The sequence below is a fragment of the Bemisia tabaci genome, chromosome 7, assembly GCF_918797505.1.
Source record: "Bemisia tabaci chromosome 7, PGI_BMITA_v3".
NCBI lineage: Eukaryota > Metazoa > Arthropoda > Insecta > Hemiptera > Aleyrodidae > Bemisia > Bemisia tabaci.
In genome coordinates, this window is record NC_092799.1 from 36,939,450 (window position 1) to 36,956,989 (window position 17,540).

The 17,540-nt window shown below is 40.1% G+C and overlaps 1 protein-coding gene across 3 annotated transcripts in view; it reads left to right on the forward strand.

The window, feature by feature from the left end:
- LOC109032098 (uncharacterized) overlaps positions 1 to 17,540 on the forward strand; it is a 146,883-nt gene that overhangs the window by 13,381 nt on the left and 115,962 nt on the right. For 2 of the 3 annotated variants that reach the window (XM_072302866.1, XM_072302867.1), the window contains exon 1: positions 10,539 to 10,752. Coding sequence is in view for 1 of the 3 variants with exons in the window: in XM_072302865.1 (XP_072158966.1) it covers positions 2,938 to 3,003; positions 4,633 to 4,720 (154 nt within the window). In the remaining 2 variants the exon portion in view is untranslated. Of the gene's footprint in view, positions 1 to 2,926; positions 3,004 to 4,632; positions 4,721 to 10,538; positions 10,753 to 17,540 lie in introns of those variants that run through there. The other variant, XM_072302865.1, reaches the window with a different exon arrangement.

Below are 17,540 nucleotides of genomic sequence, written 5' to 3' on the forward strand. Positions count from 1 at the left end.
TTTATACAATCAAATATTCTTTAGCTTGCCATAGACCAAATAAAAATTTAGTTGATATTTTATTTCATTACTCACCTTTATATTTCTCAATTTGTGTCAATTAAATATTCGACGTTACTGAAAAAATTGCATTTTCACATTTATATCCTCAATGGGGGGGCTTGGAGGACAAGGCGCATAAGTGCAGTTTTCGCTATTTCGACAAAAACGTGTTAAAAGTTTATAAATTATATGAAGCCTCATGGCGGAGAGAAAGTTCCAACTCACATGTTGATGCTTAAAAATTGGATTTTATCAGTGAATTTTTCACAGAATTTATTTCAAACCTAGATTTAGTTGAAGTCACTAATATGTCGATTTTTTCGAAAACTGCACTTATGCGCCTTTTCCTTAAGCCTCTCAATTACTTTTTTACCCTTTCTTATTAACTTTTTATGTCATCAAACCGAAACCGACAAACTTTGGTAAAAATACCGGGTAATACTAAGTTTCTTGAAAATAAGTCGATAAACAGGTATGTTACAAATTAAGGCCGCCATCTTTTTTCCGCCATCTTCTTGCCGACATCTTGAATTTTGATTTTGACTACAATTAATATCAAATTCAAAATGTACAGGTCAAAATACCAGGGTATACTGAGTTTCATGAAAATCCGGCGATAAACAAGTAGTTTCCAAATTATGGGCGCCATCTTTAATTTTTAAAAATTATGGCCACCACCTTCTTCCCGCCATCTTTGATTTCAATTCTGGTTAGAACCAACACCGAATTCAAATTCTCTAGGTCAAAATATAGGGTTTTACTAAGTTTCATGCAAATCAGTCGATAAACAGGTATCTAACAAATTACTGCCGCCGTCTTCTTTTCCGCCATCTTGAATTTTGATTCAGACTGAAAGTAACGTCAAATTCGAATTTCCTAGGTCGATATACTGGGATACACCAAATTTCATGAAAATCTGCCGACAAATAGGTGTTTTGCAGTTTTTTTCTTAGAATCTTTAACTGCGATAGTCTAAACGGTGAACGAATCAGATAAGCCCCCCCCCCCCCCCCCGGGTCCACCATCCCTCTAAGTGCTTCTCCCTTTACTATGTACCATGGCTATCAAATTAATAACAAAATTTATTTCAAAAATAGTCGAATATTCGGGAAAAAGGTTCACACTGATCGAAATTCCAGCCAAAATTTACAAAAAGTAAAAAATGTCAAATTTGACACCATTCCATAAAGGCCCTATAAAGGTCTTTAACCTTCAGTTAAATTTTGATGTAATATGTGTTTTCAAAAGAAAATTTCATGCTCTTTCCAATGGTACCAACAGTTTTGAGAGAAAAAATTCTTCCATTGCTGTATCTTAAAAGTTACAAACCAAACTTGAAATTTCAAGAAAATTCTAGTCTTTTTTTTCGGTGTCTGACCTCGTAGCTCGGCACCAACAAGTCAAAATTAAAAAAACTAATATATATTCGTGAGCAGAATTTTATACTCTAAAAAAACGACAGGAATGATTTTTTTCACTGGATGCACTAGAATCACGCAAAATCGGGAAAACGGTGACGAAGTCAACAATCAATTTATCCGTTATTTCAGACGGCCGCCATTTTGTCATACGCAATTTTGACTGTGTTCCCGAGGGGGGCTAATGGTAAACTTTTTTTTGGGGGCTCTAGACATGTTTTGGAGCGCTTTAAAACACAAGAGAAGTTTGTGCTAATTTGTCCGAGGTTAGACCCTTTTTTTGGCTAGATTGACTGGACTAATACTGAATTTCTGCTGGTCAGGAGCGGTTGCTCCGGACAATGACACGTTAGCTTCAAACGAAAAAGTAAGACGTAGTTTCGGGAGGAAGAATCCTCGATTATAAACAGCGGCTCTGTCATAACCAGGATGCTATAAACAACGGGTCTCAAACCAAAAATAATAGTATGGGTTTAGAAGCCGGGAGACTTCAAAACGTGCTTTATGTTACGAGATGATAACAGCGATCAAAATCTGATGGGCGTTCGGCTCGAGAGTTTTCAGACGTGACTGAAATGTTGAGCGCTGGCGGTGTTGTCAACGAGCGAGTCATCCCCGGTATTGTCCTTGAAAATGAATGCGTAACTTGAGAATTCTCTTAGAAAATTGCCAGAACTGTGTAGGATTGAGACGTAAGTTCATGCTCACAAGTATGCCGGATCTCTAACAAATTCTACTTTTTTTTATAAGAGCTTATGTTATTTTCAGAAATCTTTTAGCATCGATGACAACACTGAAAATTCGGTCAGTGACGTGTCACGTCGCGTCGCAAGGTCGATACTCGGACGATGCTGACATACCCGATAAAAAACCGCACCTGGTGGAAAATTTGAGTGGGTCAGTTATTGAATTGACAATAAACGGGATTCGACAGCCGCATAAATTTTTTATTTACTTCTTTTTACAGCGTGTATGCACGGACAAAATCGACGTATTTCTACCAAACAGATCTATGTGGAGGTAAGAAATATGGGGTGTGCTCGTCGAAGCTGCATAAGAAAGCAATGTAAAAGTGGGCGTGATTCCTTTTGAAGAATTGGAAAAGCGGGATTTTACATTCTATCAAACAGACCTATGTGCCAACTGAATGCGAGATTCATGAGCCGCGGGCATGGCAAGATAGCGTTGTGGACAGGGCTCACGAGTTAAAGCGCCCCGACGACGATCTCCCCCTCGCTCGAGTGCGCACGCGCACTATCATTGCCGCTGACGTCACTGGCGCTTTATTATTCCCATTTACTCTTACGGCCAGAGAACTAACGAGCACACCCCATATTTCTCACCTCCACATAGGTCTGTTTGGTAGGAATACGTCCATAATGATATTTCATCAATTCACTAAAACGTTCTAATGTATCATGAGGTTTTTTCAATTGCTCATTTGTTTTTATAATGACGTGTTGCAGATTCCTGAAAAATGCAAACAAAAAATATCAATGTAGATCTACACGCTGCCAGTAACAATACCATCAATACAATCAATGTGAGTAACAGTTTATTTTTTCTTCAAAGATTCTAAATATTCGACGGGAGACTTCTAATTTTTGTGCGTACTCCATAAAACTTAATGCGCCGACGTTAAAAAACTTGGCCGTGTGCTCTAACCGGGAAACAACATCGACACTCGTACAAGAAGGAAATATTATCAAGAAAAAAAGAACTCAATATAAGCCGGGGACGCAAATTACCCCCAAAAATCATTGTCATTTAAAGTTGACACTAAACCAAGGTCTTAATTTGCAATCATCATTACGAATGCATGAAAAACTGCACGCAATTTTTCTGCACGCAAACTGCACTTTTTTCGCAATTTCTTACGATCATTGCCGTAAAGAGATTAAGTTACAGAATGTTTATATTTTCTTTTGTTGCTGAATTATTTATTGACCAAGTAAGTTGCCTTTAAAGTTGCGTGAAAAAAGTCTTCCCTCTGATTGGTTGCAAACTTTAGTCAATTACAAATCTTCAAAGTAACATAGAAAGACAAAGAGATTGACATTCCAATTGTAAAAATATTTGAAAGCCAAAATTATTTTAAAAATTAAAGATTCATGTCGAAGATACACAACAGTGTTCGAGGTGTATGACTTTACGCCAATATTTATAAGATACACAGTTGTGATCGAAAGCCCGGAAATTTTTCTGCAATATAATTTTGTCCTAAAGAAATACTTTTCATGTTTTAGTTTTTCCCCTTCAAGTTTACACAAGTTCAATTAATCAAAGAGAGTCTAATAAATTGAGGAGAAAATGTCGGCCCATCATAGTTCTGAGAAATTTTGACTTCGCCACTAACCGCTCAATTTTCTGTTTCCTTGAATATTACATTGATTTGCCGAATCTCTCATCTTTTTTGACTCTCGCCGAGTCTGAAAATATTGAAAACATTTTCATGTGACAACGGTTTCGCATTCCGTAGAAATTTATTGTGACCTACATGAGCAGGAACGAGGACGACTTAAGTCAACAGTTTTATCTGGCGCACGACCCGCAGTGCGTTATCTTTCTGGGTGCGAAATGAGTAACTAATGCTGGCTTCCAGGTCAAGTTGAATTTCGTTCTGCCATTATGCAAACAAACACCTGGAGTGTGCAGAATGGCTAGGGGTACCATGCAAAAGTTGCTTCAATTCATTCCTACATTTTGATCAAACAAAATCTCATCCGATTTGCTTATACTGAATGATAAGTCTGTTGTAGCTTTTATTTTTTAAATGAGGACTATTTTTTATGGTATTAGTCAGAGTTGTTTAAACCTTCTTCCTTCAATTAAAAAAAAAAAAAAAAAAAAAAAAAAAAAAAAAAAAAAAATCACTCCCCCGCCTTCCCCACTCTTCCCGATTTAACTTGTTCCATTGTGTTGAATTTCGCTTTCCGTGCAAAACTTTCTTCAATTTGAGTATTTTCCTTTACTCGTCCTACATGAACCAGACAAACCCCTGCTTATTGCTCATAATTACTTTCAGGGCGTTTTCAGGTACTCACTTTTCAGAAAAAAATTCCTCTCCACTGTCTATATCAAAAGTATTAGTTAGCCTCTAGCTCATGCATAAACTAAAGCTGTCGATCACCAGGCTCACGGACATGAATATCAACATTTTTTTTGTTTCCAGATTGAATGTGTCCAAAGAATTATTGCGGAATTAGAGTCAAGCTACGGACAAGATCAGTCATTCCTGCTCCCCAAAACCGACGAACCAGGTACGGAAATGAGTCTGCATCTTCAATATGCATCTGTCTGCTCCTATCACTTTCCTCTGCGCTCGCATGATGAATATAGAGTAACATTCTGGTGCATCCAATACGGAAAACACTCCGAAACCAGTCCCACGATTGTGTAACCATTAGATGGATTCGGGTCATCAAGCAGCATCCGAAACATTTCTCGAAACGGGAGTGGGCTCTTCATTTGGCTATGCCATAATTTTCCTCGCTTCCTAACTGTCTGAGTGGTCTTGCGATGGACTTTGACGTCAGTGAACTATATTTAAAGTTAGACTGAAAAAAAAGATTGGTAGAATTTACCATTCCTTCACGCTGTATTTCACACAGCGTTAATTCTGAGTCAATTCGCCTAGAAGAAAGGTAAAATTTACAATCGAAATTTTTCGGGCCTCTTTTACATTCTCTTTGTTTTTCACGGTAAAATTTACATTTACTATATACGGGTACAGGTAACCATTCTTCTGACAGAATCGACTTGAATATTGGTAGAATTTACCATTCCTTCACGCCCAGACTCTTAAAAACATCGACAAGAAAAAATACTCTTTATTCAACCGGATTTTTGCTTAAATCAAGAACCAAGCCTCTTAATTTGAGCGAATTTCCTTCTGATTTAAGCTTAAATCTGATTGAATCAAGAGTACTTTTTCTTGTCGATGTTTTTAAGTGTCTGGACTCTAGATCCAAATAATGTGTCTTTTTTCCAGTGTTCACTTCTGGGTGCACTATTTCATTAAAATAATTTTTCCTCCGACACTCTCATTAAACCAATAAAACAACAATAATCGAGAGATCCCCAATGAGTAGTCGTTGAGGAGCGGCGGATCGATGTTGTGGGTTTATGCAGATAGGCGGCCTCTGGCCTGGAATTCGGCTCGTGCATGATTTCGGGCCTCCCACGGTGGTGACGGCTAAAGGTTCCCTCAACTTTTACCTCTTTTTGACTGACGGATCATCGGGTTGTCTTCTTGTTTCGCCGTTCCGATCAACATCGCCTGTTTATAAGTTCGCTGTCGAAGCCGGCTGCTTTCTCTCCGAACTAATTACGCCCCCGCATGGGCGCAACACTGTTGCCGAGTCGAAACAAATAAGAGGTCAGTCAATTCGAGTTCGACGAGTTGAACCAAAATCAACCTAACTGCATTTCATTTTGGCTTATGTTTTCCCATGTTTCATTTTATTACATGAAAACTAGGCGACCTAACGAATTGCAATTTTCTTTAAAATTCTCCCAAAGTACAAATCATTTTTTCACAAAATTTCATGAGGAAATGTGATTAAAATCAGGCAACATCTTATGCAGTTACGCTACTTCTAGATAGAGGCATCCATATCTTCTTTTCGATATAGATTCCTGAGCGTAACGCATTCGGCATTACGCATAACGCTTGAGCGTGAAGCGCTTGGGGGGGGGGGGATTGGACCCCGAAACTGTCAGGGGGGAACCCTCTGGTATGTTAAAAGCTCCTTACTAGCAATGTATCTTGTTCCAATATGTACTGTAAAAGTCATTTTAGGGGACTAAAACAGCGTCGCTCCTAATGATACGAATTGATATGTAACAAGCTATAGATTAGCTGTGGATATTTTAAAAATACGAGAAATAAGACGGATATTTGATACCTTACTGTACATTTTACCTTACGCTCGCTATTTTTCCAGACAAAATTTTGTAAAAATCATAAAGCATACCATTAAAACTTGACAATATTGCATCGACAATCCGTGCACCTGTCTCCATGTGAGTGGATTGATTAAACACCATGCATGTCATTTCCCTCAGCTAATTCCCAAACAACCAGTCAACCCCTCCACCGATCAAGCTTTGCTTTCCTTTGAAATACTGCCTTGCTAAGGAAAAACGCCGTATGAACATTCGAATGTTGACAAATTTCCTCCCACAAGATATTTATTTTTGAAGAAAGTTATAAATATTTTTCCTTGAAATTTTCAGACTTCCTAGATCAAATTACGAACGAAATCCTCTGAAAAATCCTCTGAAAAATATTCCCAAATTGTCCGAAAAATTCGTGATTTGTCGAAGGAAATTTGGCAATGCCTGATGCCTCATACGGCGTTCTTCCTTAGCACGGCAGAATACGTAAGCGCATTTCAACTCGTGATCATGCAAAAAATTCTTCCCACGGCGCAAAAAATACATGAAAAATTGAATGAAAAATACAAATAAACCGCGACTCTTCGTACTGTTTTTTCCCCTCATCACCATTAATCAATCGGACGTAATTAGCACGGAGTCTGAATGGATTAGTTGATATTATTAATCGATTTCTCCAACGGTGGGATTTTGAATTATTAGCGACTGAAAGTTGACTCACTTCAAGTTTCTTTTCATTCCCTTATTTGACTGATTTTAAAGTGAAATAATACGATTTAATTATTATTTTAAAAAACCTTGTGTATAAATATGCATGAGGCTAATACTACACCTGTGCGTATAATGCCAAGGATCCTTCCCCACTGGTTGTGCGTCTGAATTTCATTCCATTTTTCTACAAGTCATTCGTATAAGATTCGTAAAAAACTAACAAAAAACAAAACCACTACACTCTTATATTGAAGCAAACTCTGCTGTAGGCGTGTATCCGACTTTTCAATGCTATGTAACTTTCTTCTCGTTTAGGAATGAGCGAAATTCGCACTTCACGTCTACATCAAATTAAGCCAGATTTACTTGAAAGGGTTGTGAGTTTACAGTAACTTGATAGAGAGAGTATCGCCATGTAGCTATGGCTTTTGATTGGCTCTTCCATTTTGAGCATCATGGAGTTTTTAGGACCCCAAAAATGGCGGACTCTGTAGATGAACGTAAATACAAAATGGCTTAAAATGTAGTTTTATCTGCATATGGCAAGGAGAACTTTACTCAAATGCATTATTGCGACGTACTTACATTTTTTACGGCTAATCGTGTGGTACTTTTGAGAAAAATCGTTCTTGGTATAGTAAGGCTGACAGTGAGTGCGGACGGTAATAACCGTCAGATTTTGGCGATGAACCCCCTCCCATCCTCAAAAACCAAAACAAAGCGCCGCCATTTTTAGGTCCTACCTCCATGGAAAAAGGAGGAGTGAGATTTCCATAATCTCTTTGTCAAGTTACTCTACGTGAGTTACCTCGCTCAACAGCCAAAAAGAAGTTAGGGAAACAGCCGAATAGGTTGTGGAATCCTAAAATCCAAAGCTTCAAACATTGCTGCACGATACACTAGTGGAGAGCAGGCCCGCCACATCCCATCTCGGGCCCTGGTACCAGTTTTCAGGCCCGGGCCCCCAGCACAGAGGGGGGTCCGGGGGGCCTCCCCCGGGGAAATTTTTGAAATTTTAAATCTATTTGGACGCATTTTGAAGCTCCTATGATGGAGATTTTCCATCAATTTCTGCAGAATAATTACGCCTTTTTGTTTACTTTCAGCATCAAATACTTTCGAATTGTTGCATTCAAAACATCTAGAAATTTTTTTTTTGGGGGGGGGGGGCAGATGATACTTTTCAATTCTAGGGGGAGCCGGGCCCCCCTGTACTCCCCTTTCGTACGTCTCTGGCAAGGGAGTTGAGCCATTGAAGTCGAGGATGCCTAGACAGGAGCCTCTTAGCATCCGATAACGGAAGAAAATGAAACGCAGTTACTAAAAATATCATTCTTCTTATACTCAAAATCTTGAAAAAAGATAGAAATCTCTGAAAAAGAAAGAACAATTTTACAGTGCCCTAGCGTGTTTTTGAAACTTTATTCACCTTTTGCTGAATTTTTAGGGTAATTTTTTCACTTTTCCTAACGAGACAAGGGTTACACATGAATTCGTAGTGGTTTGTCACCTGCGTCACGGGCCCCTCCAGGGCCCGGGCCCCGGTACCAAGGACCCAGTATCCCCCCCTTGTGGCGAGCCTGGTGGAGAGTCTCTAATACAATATGGCAGTGACGAGTTTCAAATCGCATGAGATTTTCTGGTGAAGCCGTAGCTCGTCATAAAGTAAATAAAAGAGACTCACACTTACTGAGACAGGTTCCAGTTTTGGATCGTAACGACCGTTAACCTCCGATACTATAAATTTCCTTTCAATAATATGAACACTTGACGTCACACGGGGGTCCGCCTATCATAAATGAGCGACCCCAGATGTGAGGGAGGGTAGAACACGATTCAAAGTAGACTCTTTTGAAGCATCACGACATCTGTGAACCGTGGCGTGATTCCTGAAAATTAAACTGAGGACGCCCTTTCTGACGCGGCCACCAACACAGTCCCAGACTCGATGGGGTTCTCACCTGTTATTAGGACCTAATCCTGGATAATCCTGAATTAACTTTATTTGGACCAAACATATGGAGAGCATGCAACGCAACCCCTCGTACATAAAGTATTGATAACGTGTGTTCGTAAAATATAATCAATTAGTAAGGTTGTTGCATACAGTGGCGACTTAGGTATAAATGTATTCAGCTGAATCTCAGTAACATTTTGCGAAAAACATGATGATGCCACTCACTTTGTAAATAATCAAGTCTTAAGGTCAAAAGAAGCTCTTTATAAGCTGAAACCGTAACAAAGGGTCATGCCTCTGTTCTGTAAGAAGGTCATTCATACTTAATCGCATTAACTTCACTTACGGGAAAAGTTGTTTGCGGTTGCACGGTTACATTCCTTTGGTGACTTTAACGAATGGGTAGAAATGTATAAACTATATGTATAACTGTATATACACACGGCATTCTGGTTCGGTGGTGTGCTCCGCATGACTCAATGATCAAGTTGAGTTTATCTTCCCTACCAACGTGTGGAAAAAACCAAGAACAGACATGTAGCTCTTTATTACGCTTGTATGTCAAAATATCGTATTTGCTGTTGCTTTCTCTCGCAAGTGAGGGGCGAAATCAATTGGACCTAACTTTGCAATTTGGAAACCATTGTCTCGACTGGCTCGGCTTATAGAAACGACGTATAAGTACCATCGTTTTCTCTTGGCACACACGTGTTTTAACAGATTAGCCAGAAATTATAGTTCTGAATTGCACGTCCTATTGGACTATACATTTTGTAATAAGGAACAACAGTCTCTGACTCATTTCAGAAACAACTTATGAGCCATTGATTTCCTCGCCCAGAAAACGTAGTTTCTGATGACAAAATGATGGCTAACTGAAAAAAGGCATTTTTGGACCACGAAGACATGCTGTTCTGCCGTGCTTAGGAAGAACGCCGTATAAACCTACAGGCGTTGCCAAATTTCTTTTGATAAAACACGACTTTTCCGGTAAAATCATGAATATTTTTCCTCCAATTTTTCGGATAATTTTGTTCTCGCTTTCAACCATAGTCTCTGAAAATCTCAGGGAAAAATATTCATAAATTTCTCAAAAAATAAACATTTTAGTGAAGGAAATTCGGCAACTCTCGAATGTTCATATGGCGTTTTTCCTTAGCACGGCAGTGTTACGTGGCGCCACAATTAAATAAAGGGAATACTTCAGACTTTTCAGTCGAGCTTTAGTGCCGGAGCCAAACCGTGCGGCGCAAATCAGCGTCGGTCGGGAAAGACTCATTTCTAGCAAGAAAAGTATTTTTGCGATTTTCATCATAGCTGGACTACGGATACGCAACAGCTGTAGCATTATTGAGCCCCGCACCGCATTGCCGCACACCGCTCCGTAGGGTCGCTCGGCGACTCCGCATGCCGGCCGGCCGGCCGGCGCGGCGCGGCGCGCGGCGCGGTGTAGAGAACGTAGAGAACTCACCCGCTGGAGGGGGTAAAATAATCGTCGACCTTCCTCCTCGGATCTTCCTTCAGTTTGCTACAGGTGTTCGCTCGGTCGTCGCGCCACGCATGAATAGTCCCTGTCCTGCGCCGTGCGCCGTGTCCCCCGCGTCCTGTGTGTGTGGTGTCTGTGCTCCAGTGGTAGTGCGTTTTTTACGTGCTTGTGCATTGTTTTCCTTTTTACATGGAATTACGCTCTTTGAGCCTGACCTCGGAGACCGCCGCATTTGAAAGGTATTTGCGTGAATCATCACTTTGTTTACTTTCGTCCCACCCTGCCATGAGCTTGCGGGTCTGCGAATTTGCAGACTCTCCGGGGTTTTTGAACTCGGGGTGTCAAGGATGAGCCCCTGCTGAAAAAGACGAGTTGGACCAGTTACAGAATTCTGCTGAAATCAGTTGGATTGCTTTTGATATCAGTCGAATCTCTGCTGGTGTGCATTGGAGAAAAAAGTCGCTTGGATCCAGAGTCCAGACTCTTAAAAACATTGACGAGAAACAATACTCTTGACTCAATAGGATTTTTGCTTGAATCAAAACGAAATCCACTTAAATCAAGGGGCACGGCTCTTCGATTCAAGAAAAAATCTGATCAAATCAAGAGTATTTTTTCTTGTCAATGTCATTAAGAGTCTGGACTCAAGATCCAAGCGACTTTTTTTCCAGTGTATGTAAAAAGTCCAATGGTGTTAGTTGAGTTCTCTATCTCGATCTTGGCCATTCCATATCAATAGTGGTCCAGCCAGTATTAAGACATCGTAGAGACTGATTACTTCATCAAAAAAATTATTAAAGACACATAAACTGCATGCTCAAGTATTGGTAAATTTTGTATAGTACAAAGATAGGTACCTCCTGATCAAAAACGGTGTCAAAGGAAAACGAGAGGAAAAACTACTAATATAAGCAAGATTTCTCCTCTGGTATCAAAAGAACACTCCAATGATGTGAGTAGAGTCGCCAGAGATGTGCGTAGGCTGACCAAAATGAGAGGGTCTACTCATCATTTTTTTTAGCAGGGACCTTAGATAGCACACAACGACTATGGGAAAATCTATTCAGGAAACAATTTTTCAGCTCACCCGCGCTGTAGCTTGAATTTTTATGCATACGCAGCAAGAACTGCAGCTAAGATTTACTGCGAACTTTTGAAGAAAAGTCTTGAGTGTTCGGTTTTCAATATCGATCAAACTTTTTTATTAGACAGAATTTATTGTTTATAAAACCTTAGTCAGCAAGTTAAATCATCTCCGCAATCCTTCGCAACTCGAAGTTCGAGTGCAACACTTTATGATGAGATTTCTACCACGTGATTTAAGTATTGTTAGTTACTCGACTTTACACGACTCGGCTTCAAAGTCGATCTTACGATGACTTGAAATCGCCCTCTTAATTTCCTTTTTGTCACTATCATGCTGAAGTGTGTTACATAGTATTACCTTCATCCTTTCGTTACTTGGGATCTTACTTCCTTTGAAGTAACAATTTTTTTCTAGAATCACAACTGTGCGAAGATACAATCTAAACTTTAGACCGATAAGGTGCGGTATAACTGCTCTAAACATTCATTGATGCAACGCAACTTGCGAAAGTCCGGAGGCATAGTACAGAATAGCCAACTTGATCTTACTCATCACTTCGTCTTGAAGCCTCCGTATTTTTGATCCCGTCGCATATTCTCTTTTTCTCAGCTAATTGAAATAAACATATACCTAAAGACATGAAATAAAGACATATTTTCCTTTCGTCTTTAAATAGATAAATCTTGCGAAAAGGTTGTAAGTTATTGATGCTGGAACAACTTTTTGCTTTGTTGAGAAAGTGATATTGAAATTATATCAATTGATTTTTGTGTCGGTTGATTCACCATCGGGTGAGTGACTTTTAGTACTCATGACGCAGGTATTTTTAAATTATTTAAATAACAATGCCCGTTAGCGCGATTTTACGTCCTTTGGAAATACATCTTGAACTATTAACTGCTTTAAATGTAAAAAGTACACCAATATAAATCTATACACGCTCAGCGAGTGCAGGATGGTTCAAGTATAGGAAAAGGAAATTCAATCCACTTGAACTGCATCATGAGGTAACAATAATTATGCGAGCTCAAACATTGAAAAGGAGAAAGTCCTTAGAATTCGGATCTGACGCGGTTCTTCGAAGTTCGGTGTAATACCGCCAAAAAAGGAACATCCGTGGCGTAATTCGTATTTTTTCGAGAGAAATGTACCTCTGCATTTTTTCCTCGAGCAAATCCTGAATTTTTTAGTGCAGATGACTCCTCCATGTACTTTTAAAGTGAACGCTCCTCGGCAAAACCCGTAGTGGCGAGGCGTGAATGATCGATTCTCGACATTTCTGCATTTAAAGATATGGTAAAGGCTCCATTATTAAGGCGTTTGTTGCGAACACCCTATTTTTCGATCCTTTTCCGGAGGTTTAATTGGCAGACCAACCGATATATCGCAAAGCACGCCACCCCTCTGAAACCCTGCAAAATTTCTTTACATGATTCACTTTTTTACGCGAAATTTCTGTCAAAAATTTTGCGGATTTTGAATAATATTTCCGTGCTAAGGAAAAGCGCCGTATGAACTGTCCGGCGATGCCAAATTTCCTTTGATAAAACACGGATTCTGGTAAACTTTTGAACGTTTTTCTTCAAATATTTCAGATAATTTTGTTCGCAATTCCACCTAAAGTTCCCGAAAATTTCAAGGAAAAATATTCATAACCTTCCTCAAAAATAAACATTTTATCAAAGGGAATTCAGCAACTTTCGAAAATTCAAACGACGTTTTTCCTTAGCATGGCAGAATAGTCAGCGGAAAAATCAGTGACATTGCCAATGAAAAATGCCCGATGGTTTTCTCCAACCAAATAAAAATTCAGAATAGAAATTCTGCAACGTTGAATTGGTTCGTTCCTTCGTCTAACGAAGAGCTTATCCATTCACGAAACAATATTATATCCCAGATACTTTTTTCATTAAGCCGCTATTGTGGACATTGTCCATCGGACAAAGATTTTTTTCGTGGAGCCGCTGGAATTGATACAAAAAACCTGGCAGGTGATAATTTTCAGCGGAAGCCGGCTACGAAGTCACGAAGAGTCGCAACAGTGGCGGATAAGATCTCCGCGGTCTGCATTTCTGTCAGTCTCTTAAAAAAATTACATTTTTACTCAACTCCGCGTTTGTTTCGCGCCATGCGTGTAAGATTGCTGCGACTTTTTCCCAGCCGATCTCGAGGCTAATGACTTTTCAGAGGCTCCGCCGCGGTGATTGCGAGGTTCTTGCGTTATCTTCTTCGCACGCTCGAAAGACATTTCGGTCGTAGTTCGGATGGCGCTGTAACACACTTAGCCGCTAATTCTCGATGTGGGCTCCCGAAATCAGGTTAGCCGTCAGAGGTTGAGTTCCGTTTAGATCACTCCGCCGGGATTAATTCCCCCCCCCCCCCCCCCCTCCTCCTCGACCAGGCCGCGTTTCAGTCCGAAATTATAGCAGAAGAGGCTGCACGCACAACCAGAAAGTCACTTCGAAGTCAACCTGAATCATGCTCTCGATCGAAAGTTTAGATAAATGGAAAGGCCTAGAGGAGATAATGCCTCGCAGTCTTGTTAAGGAAGTGCAACTCTTTAAGTCATTGTTCTTGATGAATAGAATCCTTTTTTTCATCGGAATCATGTATCCGAATTTGACGTATTTCTATCAAACGGAACTAAGCGCCATCGGGGGAGGAAGGGAGAGGGGGGCTCGGATTGGCGGGTGTTGCGAAACGTGATGCTCGTTCCGTCCTATACTCGCAATGCTTTTCCAAGGCGTTTAGTTCCGTTTGACAGTCGCTTGGATCTAGAGTCCAGACCCTAAATAACACCGACAAGAAAGGATACTCTTGATTCAATCCGATTTTTCCCTCAATCGAAGAGCCGAGCCTCTTGATTTAGGCGGATTTACTATTGATTCAAGCAATAAGTTCGATTGTATGAGGAGTATTTTTTCTTGTCGATCACTGAAAAAAATGGTATGCTGTTTTAGCACCTAGGATGTCAAAAATGTGCCTGGTGATCCTAAGATGCTGCCTTGATTGCCAACGCAGTTGAATTTGCATTCATAGGATGTAAAGTTAACTGCGGGGGCAGCAAAGGTAGCATTTTGGGATCACCAGACACATTTGTGATATCCTAGGTGCTAAAACAGCATATTATTTTTTTCGGTGATGTTTTCAAGAGTCTGGACGCAAGATCCAAGCTACTTTTTTTTCCAGTGATGTTGAGTGTAAGTTCCTGATGAAACTTTTTTCTCGGCATGAACGACTTTGGCAACAGAGGCCGAAGCTTTCCCGGGCTCTATGAGCCGGAATAAAACAAATTTGCTTTGTCATCGCTGGAACGAGAGTAACATGCGAACGGTGGTGGTGGCGTCCGATGATCGCTGATATGCTCCATCGTTGATCACCAATTGCCGATATCTTGCGCTGTCTTGTCTGCCCCAGCCCCAGCGACGAATCAGTTTAATGGTAACGCCTGCCGACTTGAAAAATGTTAGACGTTGTCCTTGGAGCCGACCAAGAGCCTAGAGCCGACCCAGGGCATAACAATATTCCTCGTTTTAATAACTCGGCCGCGTTGCCGCTTTCTAGCCGCCCGGGAAAATCATGGGCGGAGTCTCAGAGACATTCGGACCATCCTCGTAATCGCTAAACGCAGGTACTGAAACTTCGTGAGATTGCAAGAATACGTATCTTATGCAATGTTGCAAACATCCGTCGAGTTTTCTTGAATTTTTTTCATGTCAGCCGAAATATCGTTTAAGTACGGAGAACCGACTAAATTCGGCTCCAGGGTCGATTTTTGAACTGTCAAAGCTTGGGTTCTTGACATAATTTACACAGAACTACACAGAGTAACGCAAAGTACTCCGATTGAGCCACAATTCGGTGCAATGACCTGCCAAAAATTTTGTGATAATCTTGAAATTCAAAATTTGTTTCAACACATAGTTTCTGTTAATAATGTAGGACATGGCGATTTCTTAAGGCGCCCAAATAACTCAAGATTGAGTTTGATACCTGCCAGAAAGAACAATTCTGTGAGAATTTTTGGGAAAACGCCCCAAAAATGTCACATTAAATTGAAGTGATAGTAGTATGCAGTTTGCAGTCTAAAATACGCAGTTTCGAATGAAACTTAGGGTCAGTTTTGGCAACTTAGGAAGGGGAAACTCAAGGAATAAGTGGAGTTTCAGGGAATTTCGAATAAACGACACACCCTGGATTTTGAGTTTTCAAGGACCAATCGAATGTCTCTAATAACTCCGCCATGATTTTCGCATAAATTTGCGATACAATTACGATTTTATCGACGGCGAATTATCACAATTTTATCGAACAAACAATCGTGGTAAATTGAGGTGAAATTTCGATTTTGTCGAACACAATTTTGTAGAGATAAAATTGCAACAACATCAAGGATAATCGCTCAGATGTTAATGATTCTAGCGATTTCATCACCAAAAACTCGTAAAAATGTCGCGACTTAATTTTTAAAATTTCGCGATTTTTTCGTGAAAAAATGCTGCTTGGGCACATTTGAATCAGTGAGAACGAAAACACACCAACTCGAAAAAATGAAAATAATCAAGATACGCACGAAACTGCATTAGGTGAAGAAGTTCGTCTAAGAACAAGATTTTGGTGCCTAAAAGCAAGTACTTAAGGAAACTTTAAATGTCCAAGTTGGACCAGATACGGTAACTTCAATGACCTTCATGAAAATTGTCTGTCCTTAGTGAAAAATGAGCATTTTCGAGTTACCGAGTTGGTGTGTTTTTGTTTTCACCAATCCATTCACTTCTTGGATCCGTAAAATATTTTGTCTCTGGCAACGAGGGGATCATCCGGGGGGCAGGCGACTCGGTGGAGTGTGGTCAGCATCCATCGGAGCGCACCGGTGCGGTGCATCGTGCATCAACATCAGCCGCGGGCTCCCGAGTTTAATTTACATCACTTTGAGAAGGAAACAAAAATATTCTAATTAGTCGACAGCCAAATGCAACGGGCGTTCCGGTGCCGTGCGGTAAGTCCTCGCCCCGGGTATGGGTCTCGGGTAGGGGTAGTCGAAACTATAACGAACCGTGGAAAATTATTGAAGAGATGAAAATCAAATCCGTCCGCGTTGCCATCTGTTGCGCCCTGGCCCCTCTTTGTTCGGTGATTATCCTCCTCTCTTAAATCAAATTAATAGACAAGGAAAACGGTTGCAAAGTTCACTTTTAGCACTGGAATATAAAGTCGCTCGCATCTAGAGTCCAGACTCTTGAAAACATCTACAAGAAAAAGTACTCTTGATTTAATCAGAATCTAGCTTAAATCAAGAACCAAGCCTCTTAAAAGCGGATTTCGTTTTGATTCAAGCAAAAATCCGTTTGAATCAAGAGTATTTTTTCTTGTCAATGTTTTCAATAGTCTGGACTCTAGATCCAATGTGTTTTTTTCCAGTGCTTGATTCAATCTGATTTTTGCTCGAATCAAAAGGAAATCCGCTTAAACTAAAAGACTTGATTTTCGATTTAAGCAAAAATCCGATTGAATCAAGAGTATTTTTTCTTGTAGATGTTTTTAAGAGTCTGGACTCTAAATCCAAGGAACTTTCTTTTCCAATGAGAGTTATCCAGCCATGTATTGTTCATCACGCAAAAACTAGATAATGAAATTGACTGTTGGCGGGGGAGAATTTGCATGCAAATTTTTATTGCTTCATCTGAAAGTGCTTAAAGAGCTGATTTCACAGTATTTTTTATAATTTTTTCTATGCTATGGGAAAAAGTATAAAAATAAATTTAAATGTGAGAAAATGCACCACCTAGTGACGACATCAAGTCCTCTACGCCTCATCCAGTTCGCGTGCTTTATCCGCTGGTATGCGACCTCAAAAAAATTAGTCGAGTGATGAAAATCAAATCCGCCTTTTCTCGATTGCCCCGGCCAAGGCGATCAAGAGCAATTACTTATTTCTTC